Below are 15104 nucleotides of genomic sequence, written 5' to 3'. Positions count from 1 at the left end.
TGTGTGTGTGAGAGAGGAAGAGAGGAAACGTGGAGTTTTATTTTTTTTGTACTTGATATAACGAAGGATTAAATCCTGTTTGTAAAAAAAAAAAAAAAAAACAGGAAACATCCAGAGGACACACAGCTAGGGCAATGTGCAATGTTTAGTCGAAATAAAAGCGAGCAAAGTGATTTATTTTGACATCTCCTTCATGTGTGAGCTCGGGATGTATTTAATATTCCAGTGGTGGTTGTGTATTTTTAATAACATCTCCTGTTTTAAATATTAATTTATTGCAGCATTGAAAAGCTTTTCTTTCTTTCTCTCCAGTGGTGAACTTGTGAGCTTTTTTTTTCTTCTTTCAATAACAGGATATACCCAAGGTCAATACTGTGTAGACTGTTTGGATTTTTATTTATTTATTTATTGTCTAAAGCAGGAGACATTTTATTATTAATTTTCGTCGTTGGTTTTCTTCCCTTCTCTTCTCTTCCTTCCCGTGCTGAAAAACTGTGTAAAAAAAAAAAAATATCTCACTGCATTATTCCCAGAAATATCACGAGAACTGACGTAGGCTGGGTGCAGATTAAGGGTTTCCATCTTAAATTCTTGTGTGTGTGTGTGTATTCACATTTTAGACAGTGGACTGCCTCTCAGTGCTCAGATTATATTATGTGGCTTTTTATTTTCCTGCCTGTTTCCACCACTAGGCTGGAGCACTGCTTCAGCTGGCCCTCCCCCAGGGCCAAAAAAATAAAAGAAAAAAGCTGTGGAGCCCTTTGAGATGTTCATATAACACTCCTATAGTACGTAATAGTATGTTGTGATCGCACTATACTCGCTTAATGGTAGTGCTTATCATATGGGCTTCACTGTAATTAGGTTAAATGTGTGTTTTAATATTCGTTCTTAGGGCTAAAGTTGTATTTGGTTGCTAGATAGTGAATTGATCTTACTTTGTTCCCCTTTTTTCGCTGCTTTTATTTTTTTAATATGGTGTTTAACTGTGCTCAAGGGGTTATAGATGAGTTATTGGACAGAAAATAAAACTTTTAAGCCACAATAACCCGCTTCCAGCTTGTTAAATGTGAGCTAAATAGTGAATTTATCTTTATATTTTCACTCGTTTGTCATACTCTTATACCTACAAACAGCTAGAGTTCACACTTTTAGTTGATTAGTTGTTAGAAAATACATTGGCGACAACCTTTATGGTTCCAGTTTGACAGATAGGAGTTAAACAGTAACTGTATCTTACTTTGTTATATCACTTTTCCTTGTTTCTTCTCATATACATTCAAATAACTAGAACCCAAACTAGTAATCGACCAGTCGACGGACAGAAAATAAAGCAGCAACAGTATATTCATTGGACTTTCTTATTTTTCCGCAGTAATAACACAACCGTGAGCAACAATCTCATAAACAAACAGACAAAAACAAAAAATAGCTCAGTTTTAAAAAACAAGGAGGTTACAGGAATTCACAGAGTTCAGGTTCAGCAACAAGTCTGACAAGTTTTAAGCAAAACTGGCACAAATGCTCCGGTTTTAACTTCTCAAATGTAGATGTTTGTTTTGTTTTATTCGTTATCTCAGTCCGCTATGATAGGAAATTGAATATTGTTGTGTTTTGGACTTTTGGACGGACAAAACAAGCAAATTTCAAAGTGTCGTATGGGAACTTTTCTGACATGGCATACTTTTTCCTGAAGTAATACTTTAATATTCCTTAAATATATAACAATAATGTAAGTATAGTGGCTCAATAGTGACTTTCCAGGACTTTATTTATACTACTACTACGTCTTTGTGCTGTTTAGGATCCCTTTGTCTCTCTTATTCTACCTTTATTATAGTTTTTCTCACGTTGAAAAGATCGATAATGTCACACCAATGTCAGCGGAGGGCTTTATCTGACTTTATGGTTCCACCTTTTCTATATTTTTACCATAATATTCCTTACGATATATTCCTATAGTGGCCAGTGTTTGTAGTGTTTCCATAGGGGCTCACAGGAAACAGTGGAGATTAGTTAGTCCTCTTGTTTTACTATAATATTCCTTAAATATATCCATCGTGGTGTGTCTGTTGGAGCGTAATGTATAACTTATTTAACTCTATTCTCCTTATTTGTCCTTGAAATCCTGTCTGACTTTATGGTTATATTACTTAAGAATATCTCTAATATACTTCTGGCTGATATTTTAGCTCTTGATGATGACTTTAAATATGTTTTCATATTCTTATAGTGTCTAATTAGGTTTTAATATTGTCCTAATATTTCTTTATTGTGTTCTTCGTCCTGTGTTATCACGTGTAATCATCCTTTAATACATTTTGAGTACTTCTGCAGTGGCCCGCAGTCGTTTGTAACAACATAAACATGATAAAGTTTTACTTTAAGTTACTTTTATATGAGTATAGTGTAATATATAGTGGCTAATATTGTGTATGTGGAGCTTGGTAATGATTTTATCTGACTTTTATTGTGTTAATTCTCCTTTGTCCGTCTCACATTCCTTTAAATACCTGTAAAACAACCCTATAAATAGAGGCTAATGCTGTCTATAATACTCCTTAGTGTTGTGTTTTCACTTTATTATGTTCTTCCTTGTATTGTATCCAGTATAATGATCGTTGAATGAGTCTATAATATTAATAGGGGCCCGTATTATGGCCTTTTTAGGGAGTGGGTTTGTTTCTGTGGAGCTTAATAATTGTTTTATCTGACTTTATGTTGTTGTTCTTCTTTATTTAACTCATACTTATGAATAAATAGCTGTTTTATATTCCAGTAATGGTCCTTTAGGGGCTGATTCTTTGTTTATAATACTCAATGCAGTTTTATTCTTACTTAATCTTCCTCCTGTGTATTGTATCCTGTAATAATCCTTTAAAACAGAGACTTTATCTCAACGTATTAGTATAATATTCCTATTATAAGTACTCCTATAGCTGCTAATGACTGCCTCGAGGGTTATCCATGTTTCCCCTCCTGTATGACTATAATATAACAATCTATTTGTGTCTCTGTGAGTCCGTTTCACATTTTACATCCCCATTATGCGTCTGTGTTAATCTGTAGTTATTTTATTTCACTTAATCTGAATCTGAATCTCTTTTATTGGCCAGGTATTTGCTCGTAGACTCTGGTTTTACGTTGTTCTCAATGGAAGTATACAGAATAAGCATTAATAATCACTAAAATGTATCTGTAATATCTTCATATGGACTTGAAATGAACCTCTGGGACTCATTTACAGTGAATGTTTAATGATTATTTAAACCTATAGTGTCTTATAACATCCCTGCAGTATGTGTAATGACTTTATCTTACTTTATTTACGTTCTTCCACCAAAACTGGGCTTTACATTGTGTCCGAGATGCCCTGCAGTGATCTTAAATGTGATTTATTCTCAATGTGTCATTTAAAACAGCCCTGTAATGTTTCTGTAATCTCACGTGCTTCTGTAATTTCAGTTCCTATAGGAGCACACAGTGTATTTGACATTCAACAGTGACCTTGTCGGTTTTATCGCCGTAGTAATAATAAAAAAACACAGATATCTTTCTCCTGTAGTCAGAAAGTGATGGTGAGCTCATCTTGCTTGTTGTTTTTAATTTTAATGAGTGCTTTTTGTTGTTGTTGGTGTCTTACAGTTTTCCCACAGGGCCTTTAAAGTGTGGCTGTGATCCAATTAAACATTAAGTCACTGCATTGTGTTACGTAGTTCTTCACTGTTGTTGTTGGTATTAATGCTGCTGTTTTGGCTCTGCGTCTATCGGATATGTATATTCGCTGCTGTGACATTTATTCAGTATCTTTTCTAAAAATTGATCCTAGGCCTGCTGCAGCTGGTCTGCAGAGCTACAGCGGTGGGTGGGGGAGAGTGGGGTAAGGGTGCCTGTGGTGGGTTATGGGTATTGAGTGGGGGAGGGTGTGCTGGGTGGGGTGGGGGTTGTGGATGATCAACACAGGAGTGAGAATTTGAGAATATTGTGCATTTAGGCGAGCAGGGAGGCAGGAGAGCTGCCGCGTTCGAACGTCGCCGCAGCTACAGGACGACCGGCTGTTGTAGAAAACAGACTATTTCTGGTACAGTGAGGGGAGGAAATAAAGTACACGCGTTTATTTTGTGAATCTTCATGTCACATCTATCATGAGTAAATGGATAGCAGCTGCACAGCCGGCCGCACCCTCAGCTTATACACTAGGCCTTTTTATTTCTGTGGATAATAAGGTTGGTGAATGTGACCTCCGCCTGGTTTATATTAATTCATTTATTATGGAAAAAATGGATAAAACGGTTAAGCCGTGCTTAATTTTAAACATTAAAGCCTCAGCGATGAATCGATTAACCGATAAAGCGATTAAAAGACAATTAATTGGCAACTATTTTGATAATCGGTTGATTATTTTAAGTCCTGCTGCTGTTTTATACCGTAGTGAACTTAATATCTTTAGTTTTAAACATTTGAAGGTTTCCCTTTGGGCTCCAGGAAATCATAAAAGCCATTTTTTAAACGATATTCTGACATTTTACAGTCAAAACAATGAATTGGCAGGTTATTCCTTAACGACAGTTGTTATTTGCAGCCTTAAGACAAACAGCGAAAGTAATAACTGGCTAGTTTCAGCTTCAATTTGTGTCAGCGAGAAATATTAGTTCAATATTTTGGGTCATTTGCAGCTTGTATGTTGCAGCTGTGGGGCTGCATATTGTGTTTCATGTAAAGCTGCTGTAATTCAGCCTTTTCTCGCCTCTAACTCCAAACAGGGGATTACAGAGGAGCAGAGGCTGCGTGATGGATTCAGTATCAGAAAACAGGAGCTTTTTCGTGGCAGCTGTGTTTTCTTTAGGGCTGTAAAAACTGGAGCATCGTGTCTGTATTTGCATTTGCTCTTGATTTTATCACCTTGAATCCATTAGAATATTTTCAGAGATAAAGTAAGTGTGATGAAAATAAGAAAAACAGTCTATCTACTAACTAAGTATTGTGTGTATTAACCACACATTACATTAAGTCACACTGTTGCATCCCACACACACCTTCCTGCTGCCACACATACCAACTAGAGCGCTAGATGTGGATTAATCCGCTGCTGAAAATAGTCCCCGACGAACTGTTTCCTCCTGTGTGAGTAACATTTGATAAACTACAGCGACCGGCTGTTTTTAGGGAATCGCTCGGCCTTTTTAAGAAGTAAAAACAAGTTTGCGAGCCATTTTAAAGATTGAACCTTTAAACTATGAAAGAAAGAAAAATATTGAATAGCAGCGGCCTTATTAATACATAAAGGTCTTCTGACTGACTTTGGATATTGTAATTTTCCGACCGGATTTAGGAAAACGTATACAGAACAACAACAAACTTACTTGATTCGTTGGACAGAAACTTTTTGGCAACAAGTTTGATTCTGTAGCTTCTCAAATGTGACGCTTCTCTGGCTTCTATGATAGTAAACTGTTCATATTTTTAGGTTTTACACTGTTATAAAAGACTCATCTTGGGGTTTGGGATATTATGGTGGGTACCAAATGATTAATTGAGAAAGTAATTGGCAGATTAATCTGTACTAATGCGTGCTTGTTGTTTATACAGAAATAAAATGTTGCAAAACCACGCAGGAACGAAAATAACTTGACCGGACGCCCACTAAACTGAACTGAAACTTTGGTTAGATGTGTGTGTTTGTGCGTGTGTCTGAGGATTATTTTTATTTCTCCTATTATTTCATATTTTAATATCATTATTTAACAGTTTTTTAATGGTATACATTCAACAGTTGGGTTAAAACAAGTCCCCATTGTTTCATTTTCAGACAAGCCTGAATCACCTCGCCTTGTGGTTTTTTTGGTTATCTGTAAGTTACGTTTGCAGCACAACTCATTAACTCACAGCCTACTAACTGAAACTGTGGCTCTGGATCCAAAATGGCAGCTCACAGTCTTCCTGACATTATACAGAGATTATAATATAGGTCATGAATTTAAAGATTACAAGAAAGGGAATATATTTTCTGTTACTAATGAGTGATCTAGTTTTTAAACACCATCAGACCAGTGAAGGCCTCATAAAGCTTTCTTGGATTTAAGACAAACTGCCTCCTTTTATTAAGTGTTTGGTTTCATGTTTTAGCTTTTTTCCATAAACTACCCTGCTGTCACAGGCCCGGGGCTCCTCGCACTTCCTGTTACAAAACGGTGAAATCAAAGCTGCAGGTTTATTCACCCGGCACCGACAGCAGCAGCAGCAGCAGCAGAGGCAGTTTTGGCTTTCCGATGTATGAACCCACTTCAGGTGTGCTCGGTTTATTGTTCGAGCCGTGTAAACACCCACGAACTGAAGCGTTAGCTGCTTGTGAGGTAAGACGGATCGAGTGCTCCTCATCACATCCAGCGTGTAAACACACAGGAAGCGCCGCGTAAACTGAGCTGTAGCTTAAATAAAGACCAACTCCACATGAGAGTCATTGTTGCCAAATGGCACATCTGCCATTTTGGGGACAAAAGGGGAAACAGCTCTCAGAATGACTGCAGGAAAACCCGTTTTAGGTTCTTACCAGTGTGTGAATGATAAATATTTGCCATTTTTAATTGCTGTAAGCCGGCGCATGATCAATTCCTAGTTTCTTACACACGCAACATGTTTGCACTCAACAATATTATCTACTTTTTAGTGCTGCAACTAACTTATTTTCATTATTTTGTGACAGACGTGTTTGTATTTGACCAGTGAGAGCTTCAGGTCACTTGTATTGTTACTCAAACCGTTAAAATCCAGAAAGTATTCACATTTGAGAAGCTGGAACCACGACATTTTTAGTTATTTACCTTTTAAGAGTTGTTGCCAATAAAGTTTCTGCTGATAGACTAATTGATAACTTGATCACCTGTTTCAGATCTGCTATATTTCTGCTTTAAAAGAAAAGAATGATTGTTTTTATGGCTGCGTATGACTGTTATTTTGTTTATTGGGTATCATCTATCAATTATTTGTTTGTCAATTGATCTAAAAAGATTCGTAAATATTGAAAAATGTTCTTCCACTTTCCCAGAGTCCAAGATGGCGTCTTTAAGTTGTTTGTTTACAGTGAAATCAAACAGGAAATAAGTTGTTTTCCTTCATTTTCTGACAAATAATGAGTCTTCTGTCAATCAACTAGTTTTATTTGATTAATTGTTCCAGCTCTTGATTACATCTCATTTGATCCAAATACTTCGTTTGAAGCTGGAGTGTGAAAGTTCATTCTTGACTAGTGAAGTTAGTGTAACTAATAATAACAAAATCTCAATTCAGAAAAAAGCAAAGAACCTTTTTGTCAAAACATTAAAAACATTTACAGGCTTTTGTTTGTGTATAATTAAAATTACTGACCTTTTTCTTCTGGTCTCTGAGGGAATCTGTGATTATTTTCACTCTTTGAGATCTAACAATAAGCTGCTGCTGTAGTGAAGCGTCCTTTCTCACTAATTTAGTCCTTTTTAAATAACACATTATAAACCTGCATGAAGCCCGTTTCTCCCAATTTACACCGTTTGATGTGTTCCCTTGTCGTTTTCCTCCATCGTACCTGAACAACAAAACAACCAGCGAGTAAGCAAATAAAGAGAGGCTACAGTTTACTCCGACACGGTGTCAAAACATCCATCTCTTTCAAGTCACCTGAAATGGTGAAAAATGGAGATTTAGTCACAACAGCTGAACACAAGCAAGTCATTCGGCTATTACAGCATCTGTCACAACACTTCCAAATTCTCATCTATAGGGACGGAAACTGTCAGTAGTGGTACAAAAACATGAGATTCTGTTATTTTTTCAGGTTTGTCAGCGATGTGAGTGGAAGAAGAAGTCACAGATCGCCTTATTTTATCTACTCGCACTATATTTTTTTCATGAACAGGCTTTAATGCTGTTGAGTTTTGTCCGTGTGGTCTGTGATGTTCTTCAGTTGTGATGTGATATAAGCAGATTTTTTTTTTAAGATTAGATTAAAAACGAGATATTTAAGAAGCAGTCGGGAAAGGAAATGATTGATGAACCGATTAATTAATATAACAGATCAATCAATAGGTGCAGCCCTGTTTTTGAGTCACCAATTAGAAATAACATCCGCTGCTTAAGGTGCTATTAACTGCCTGAAACAACACACAACCATGACAAAGCACCGCTGCAGAGCAGGAGAAGCAGTAAACAGTTGTTTTTGTTCCTTTACTGCAGACTTCCTGTAGTCCTTTCAAAGTAAAAGCCTTCCACAAATGAGGAGGGGGTTACAGCTTTTACTTTGACTTGCAGGAAGTGATTTGGTTTGTGTCATTGGGTGGAAATTTGCTGCAGCATATATTAATAATTGAAACCTTTATTTAAACAGGGAAAAGACTAGATAGATAGATAGATAGATAGCTGATATGTTATGAATTAAGTTTACGTGTGCATAAAAACTACATCTCTACAGTCAATAATTCAAAGAAATGAAAGTGTAACTTGTCAGGAAGTGAAAACATGACTGGTCCCTGCAGTCTAATGAGATCTGGACTGAGAATAAAGGTCACATGACTTTCTGTCACAACACGCACATTACCCAGCGTACTTCAGCAATTTAATATTTGACCTTTTGTTTACGACATACAGGATACTACTACTAATTTAAACAGCGCAGGGATGCACGGTCACTTCACTTTTATCAAACTCAGACCTGTAAAATGTCACGTGGGATCACATGGTGGAAGTTAAAGTAGTGAGTCGTTCTTGTCAAAGAAAACCAGGGAAAAGAATCGAATAATATAATAATTTACAAGTCGGCTCCTCTTGCAGATACTGAATGATTAACTACAGCTGATGGTTTTATGAAGTCCGTGAGAGTCATGTGGCCTTCATACTGCAGCTTTGTGAAAGTAAAAGTTGAACAGCAGAATTGTTTCTATTAATTGACCCTTTATTTTTATTTATCTAACACCCAAAGGCGTTTAAAATCAGTTTAATAGGAAGTGTGGCCACTGTGTTGTAGTCAAATGATAACAGGGAGCTCGCTGCTGTTTTGCAAAGTCAGCTGTTATTTCTTTGTTTTCATGCTTGGAAATTAAATTAAGTTACCTGGAGAATAATTGAGACACGTGCAGATGATTAAGATCATACGGGGTTTAAACACGTCTTTTAGTTTTCAGGTTTTTTTGTTTCAGTCGTTGTCATTTTGTGTCTCTTTCTTCAGCTCCAGTGATATCTGAACGTATTTGGAGTCGCTATTAGGGGCTGCAGATATGCCTCTGCCATGCTAAACAGTCCGAGGAGTTAATTTTTAACGTTTCCTCTCCGAGTTGTTTAATATATTACAATATCCTACTCTAGACTGCTGTTCATACATGTAGAAATAAAATTCTGCCTCACTGCAAAATGGTGCAACTTTATTGTCAGAGGTGTTGATGCCAGAGGTGGATTCTGCAGAATTTATGGCTCAAACACGCCCTAGAAAACACAGGGAAGAAACTTAGCATTAAAATTTTAATTTGGTAGTTTTCATCTGCAGTATTTTCCCCTTTTTAATGCGTGAGATTGTAGAAAAGGACGAATTTCAAAACATTGAAAATGTGCTTTTTAAAAACTGGTCGTACGCTCCAGAATAAACTTTTATTCCTGAAGTAGATTCCACTCAGTTTGTTGTTGTGTCAGTCTGACACTTTGGGTTACAATTAAATGTCTCAACATTTGATTGATTTCCGTGAAATCTGGTCCAGATGTTTGTAGTTCTCAAAGGAGAAATCCCAGATACTTTGGTGATTCTCTTGCTGTTGATCTACGCCACCAACAGGCCAAACTTTCCATTTGTCCAACTACATCTTAATGAAAGCATGTCTCGAACATTTGTGACGAAATTTTATGCAAATATAGAATAATGTAAAGTGTGCCTTGCTAACCTTTAGTCCTTTGTAATTGTAACAAAATGAAGTGACGATATACAATACAAAAAAAACTACAACTACATCCAACCAACTCTATATTCTAATGTCATCTTTCCAATTTTTTAAGATGTTATTTCTTCAAATTCTGGTCCATGATTGATCCGCAGACCTTACTGAATGCCAGACTCTGTTGAGCCACACAGGGACCATTAACTCTTGTCTCCCTCTTGTCTCTCTGTCAGTGGTTGGGTGCTCCCTCCTGCCAGCGAGGCAGCTATGCCTTCTATAAGTCGGTGAGCAGCAGAGCTCAACCCGACGGGCCCGCCCAGGTGTGGAAGCTCGGGGAGTTTTACTTCATCCGCTGTGGACCGCAGGATCCAGTGTGCGTCGCAGAGGTGAGATCACTGCTCTCTTGTTAGATTAAAGCTGCTAGAATCAGAATTTCCTGAATAACGACAGCTCACAGTGTGAGTGGGGTTGTTAATATTGATGAACCCCTCAGACAGGTATTACCTGCAGTTTCCTGAAGATTTACGGCTTATTTCAGCTCGTTATTTAGTTTTTTTTTTTTTAATGCAAACTGCTCTCATCAGTGTCGTTTTCTGATGCAGCCAAAAAAAGCTCTAAAATGTGCTGTACACTACCTGCTCAGCAGCAGACAGCCGACAGACACAGCTACAGACTAGCTGGTGAACATAGTGGAGCATTTAGAAGCTAAAGAGCCAGATATTTCCCTCAGGAGTTGGTGGAGACCAAAAACAGATAATAAACAGAGATTAAATGGAGTGAATATGAGCTCTGCTTGTTGTGTAAATAGACAACCGTTGCTAAAACACATATCAACTTTATAAGAAGATAATCCCTTATCGAACCTCAGACGGGAAATTCTACTGTTGCAGCAGCACAAGGACAGAAATAAGTGCAGATAAATGAAGAAAAAATTAACAATTAGAGTAGAAATAAAAACAGAAGTAGTAAGTTTGAGAAGTAAACTCAAAATGACAAGGCAAGCTGTACACGTACACACAGTACCCAGTATTGTACTTAAAGTAATATTAAAGTACACTTAACCTGTAACATGTAAGAGTAATATAACATACTGTAACAGCAGTAGCCCTTAGTGTTTGTTTTTGTTCTAGAAATATGATAGAAATATAATATATAGAAAATAATGCAATAAAACCAGCATACCCTATCAACATAATAGTAGTTTATTTTAGTATATAATACGGTATAATATAGTATAAGTTGTTTTTTCCTCTCAGATTTTCAGAAAGCTCCTGCTGAGAGACAGAAGACACTGTTAGCTGTCAGCCGATCTTGTTGGATTGCCCCTTTAACTGTTGACCACGACCAACCCGAGCTAAATCTACAAACTGAACAACGGCACGTCAAACCCTAAATAGGTCACACTGCTGCTCACATGAGCTATAGAAGACTAATCGTATGTTTTACTGAGTCTACATCCCACGGCAAGGCTAAATTTAGTGAATTTAGGTCGCAAGCTGAAAAAGTGTTAATGAGATTGCATTGTATTTAGGCTGATAGCATTGTATTGACAGTGATTGATTGAAGTGAAGGATGTGAAATGAATGTTTTTGGGTCAGTGTATTTGTTCAAAATACAAACCCTGGAAAGAGAGAAAGGATGAGTTAATACAAACATTTAAAATTGGTCAATTAAACTCATTTAAACTGAAGTGCATCTTCTCCCAAATTAAATAAATCAGTAATAATCAATTGACACAAACAACAAGATGTGGATTCCTCTGGACATGCAGACCTTTATGTTCGTCTGACAGAAGTTTAGCAGGCTGGATGTCTGAAGAAGCCCCCGGATCGCTGTGTAAAAGTCAAAATGATGACTGTTGTTTGGACCTGAAGCATTTCTGTTTCACTTTCAACATGAAGCACAAAGTAAAACTTAAAGTAAAACACGCAGAGAGATTAAATGCATGGCCTGCGTAGGCGGTATGTCTTCATCCTTTATGAACAAAATCACTTTTTAATAAACTAGTAAGCTCGTTTATTACTTGCAGTATTAAAAAATAAAAACTTTTTACATACAGCATGAGAGCAAATGGGAACAAAATGAAAGTCACAACTTAACGTCCTGTCATTCAATGCTTGTGCACAGTTTGACTTCATAATATGGGAAGCAGAATTCAAGATAAAGTTTCTTACATTCCTGAAATGTGCCTAATTAAAATTCAGCTGTGAGCTCTGTTTTAAAAAGCAGAGAGGAAATGGAAAGCACAGGAACAACCTAGTTGATTCTACGGACCTAAAGAAATGAGAATATCTTTTACTTTATTACTTGTTAGCTTATTGTAAAGTCAGTATTCTTGTCCTGGTCAGGATCCTGTAGGAATAATGACTCAAATCTCACATTTCCAGTGATGTGATTGGTCAGTGGTCAGTGCTTTTGGTCGACGTTTATCTGATCCTCTGAAGTTGACCTGCTCCAGGGCAGATACCAGAAAACCTGAGTTAACCCCAAAAATATCTGATCTCAGCTCACAAGCCAGAAAAGTTTGGGAAATGTGTGGTCAAAACATCATCATGTGTGGATCCAAACCGTTCAATTATTTTCATTTAGTGCAATCAGACAGTAAAATATGATTGTACCTGTAATTTCAAATGCATAATCTCACAAAATAAAAAAGTGATGTAGGTGTTTCAGACTCAGTCAAACGTCGTCTGGGTGAATAAATAAAACCAAACAAAAACGAGCAGATGAGCAGCAGTGATGTTGAAATGATCTCCTTGTGATACATCAAGAAGAATCACGTCTGACCTCCAAACCTGCACAGTCTGGTCCACTTCAGTTCAGTTCTCACTCGCATAGTATTATCTGTAAGTCTGAATCTGCCTTCATCAGGAGTAGTTTCCTGTTTGCTTATTTGTCTCTCCTGTTGTTTCCTGTTTCTTCACCGTTATTCTTACACAACAGGTTGTGTAAACTTCTGAGGGGGCTTTTTCATTATTTTCAATGCAAAGTTTTCTTTTTTTCCTGTTGTATGAAAGTCTTGTATCTTTTAACAAGTCCTAACATGGCAAATGTTGTAATCTGTCAGCGCAACTGGTTTGGTTGCAGGAAAGTTTCCATCCACATATGATTTTTTTTCCCCCAGTTGAATAAAAGTTAAAATCACCCAAAAAAAATGCTGTTTGACTCCAGACATGGATTGTCAAGTACATTTGTGATGCAGCTGTTTACAAGGTTACAAGGCATCTGTGTTAAAAAACAAACACATTGTATTCTTCTTCATGTGCAGGTGACCTTACTGTGGGAGGACCAGACACGGCACCATCTGCTGGCCAGCACCAGACTGTAGTTCCTGCCCGAGGACACACCAAAGGGCCGGACCAGGGAGCACGGAGAGGTGGGTCAAAGGTCACGTGTGGAAGACTGACTCTTCTTTTAGACATGAAATGCCAATGAGACGTTTATCTTTGCATGGGATGATATTTTAGTCTTTTGTTTGTTCTTCCATGTATTTATACAAATATTATTGCAGCACACTGTTTATTTTTTATTATACACTCTTCAATTTGATTTATTTTAGTTTAATTTAAATTAAATATGGCATCTGTTACCATTTCCCACGAGCTACGTCACAAAAAACACAACAACTATATAACTATATAAGGTCATATCCATCACAGGATATGACATACTGGTGACCTACACTCGGCTGCCAGGGCTCAGAGTCTTAAATTATAATAATGCATTAGAATTATGTTGATTAAATGTTTTATTATTAATCTAAAAAAGGTAATTAAGGAAAAAGTACAATCTGTACTTCTAAAATTTTGTGTAGTAGAACCTCAAAACTGCACTATAAGAACAGTAGTTGACTAAAACAGATGGATAACACAGATAAGTAAACTAAAAAATACAAAAATACCATCTACTTTATGAGCCTCTACTATAATATCAGGCTTGGAATAAAAACAGTCCCTCTGTAATTCCTGTCGAGTTGTAATGGGAGTGAACGTCTCCCTAATATAATCTGTTTAAAGACCATCTATTAATAACCGCGTCACCGGGACGCTGCCTCCTTTTTTTATCCAAACATGTTTGGCCAAGAAGTTAAACAGGTTAACTTTCAGTCAAAGTCTCTGGATCAAGCAGTGACCTTTTTGGTCTTTTATCCTTAAAATGTCTTATTAATGACCTCTCAAGCACAAAAAAACACAATTTAATGATCAGCTTAATTATGAAAGAATTGAATCAGTTAAATTACTTTTTATATGCATGACAAATGAACAGTGATTTCGCATGAAGGAAGAAAAGATCAACGTGGATGCGTCTGCTGCTGCTGAGTGTTTTTGATTAACACAGTTCACATGCAGGCTGCAGCTCAGCCTTCACATGAAAATCCCCCTTTGGGAAATGAGACTAATGTTTTACCCAAATGTAAATCCTGTGACTTGTCTGAAACTGAATTTTCCACATTTTGAACTTGATATTCCACTGTTGACGTCTCTATATTGAGGTTTAAATTTTCCTGCTGGAAAATTGAGCCTTCTGAAAGTTGTTTTCAAAGGAATGAGTTTCTTTTATATGAAGAGTTTGTTTTTTAAAGAGCTGTCTCATTTGTCTCAAGTGTTAAAAGCCATTGTTTTTTTTTTTATCTTTAAAGATCTGTAGGATCAGTTTTAACATACTTTTAACATGCAAGACTTTAAACAACGGAGATACTAAATGTTAATCAGTAAGCTGTCGAGGTGCTGGTAGGTGGAGTTTGTTATCTTTGGACAGAGCCGAGCTAGCAGTTTCCCCCACTTCCTGACTTTATGCTAAGCTAACTGGCTACCGGCTGTCGCTTTATATTTAGTGAATAGATATGAGAGCGGTATCAAGCCTCTCATCTTACTCTTGGTAAGAAAGTATTTCCTAAATGTCAAACTATTCCTTCAACACGCCAGCCTCATGTGTAAATAACCCGAGTCACACACGCTTTGTTTGCTTTATCGAGAGCGCTGTCATCAAAGTTATCGCTTATCTCCTCTGCTCAAAGAAAACTAAATCAGTTTGTTAAAGTATGAAGCCAGTTTTAATTTGTTGACAAGATTCTTCTCATCTCACATCTATAAAAAAATGGATGTTTAAAAACAGGCAGCAGAATTTTCATTTCCGATTCCAATACCAGAATTTGGACATCTAACGACAGATACATGTGCTTTTGAGATAAACAGTATAAAGACAGTATAA

The 15104-nt window shown here is 36.9% G+C and overlaps 1 protein-coding gene across 1 annotated transcript in view; it reads left to right on the top strand.

Annotated features, from left to right (window-relative positions):
• zgc:77151 (uncharacterized protein LOC337153 homolog) overlaps nucleotides 1–15104 on the top strand; it is a 34440-nt gene that overhangs the window by 1438 nt on the left and 17898 nt on the right. The window contains 2 exon segments of the mRNA XM_035666809.1: nucleotides 10127–10279; nucleotides 13162–13269. Of these exon segments, the coding sequence (XP_035522702.1) occupies nucleotides 10127–10279; nucleotides 13162–13269 (261 nt within the window).

This window comes from Morone saxatilis, unplaced genomic scaffold, assembly GCF_004916995.1.
Source record: "Morone saxatilis isolate NCDOM2014 unplaced genomic scaffold, NCSU_SB_2.0 Contig20, whole genome shotgun sequence".
Taxonomy (NCBI): domain Eukaryota; kingdom Metazoa; phylum Chordata; class Actinopteri; family Moronidae; genus Morone; species Morone saxatilis.
The sequence above is the reverse complement of the archived record's forward strand: the minus strand, read 5'-3'. Positions and strand labels throughout refer to the sequence as shown.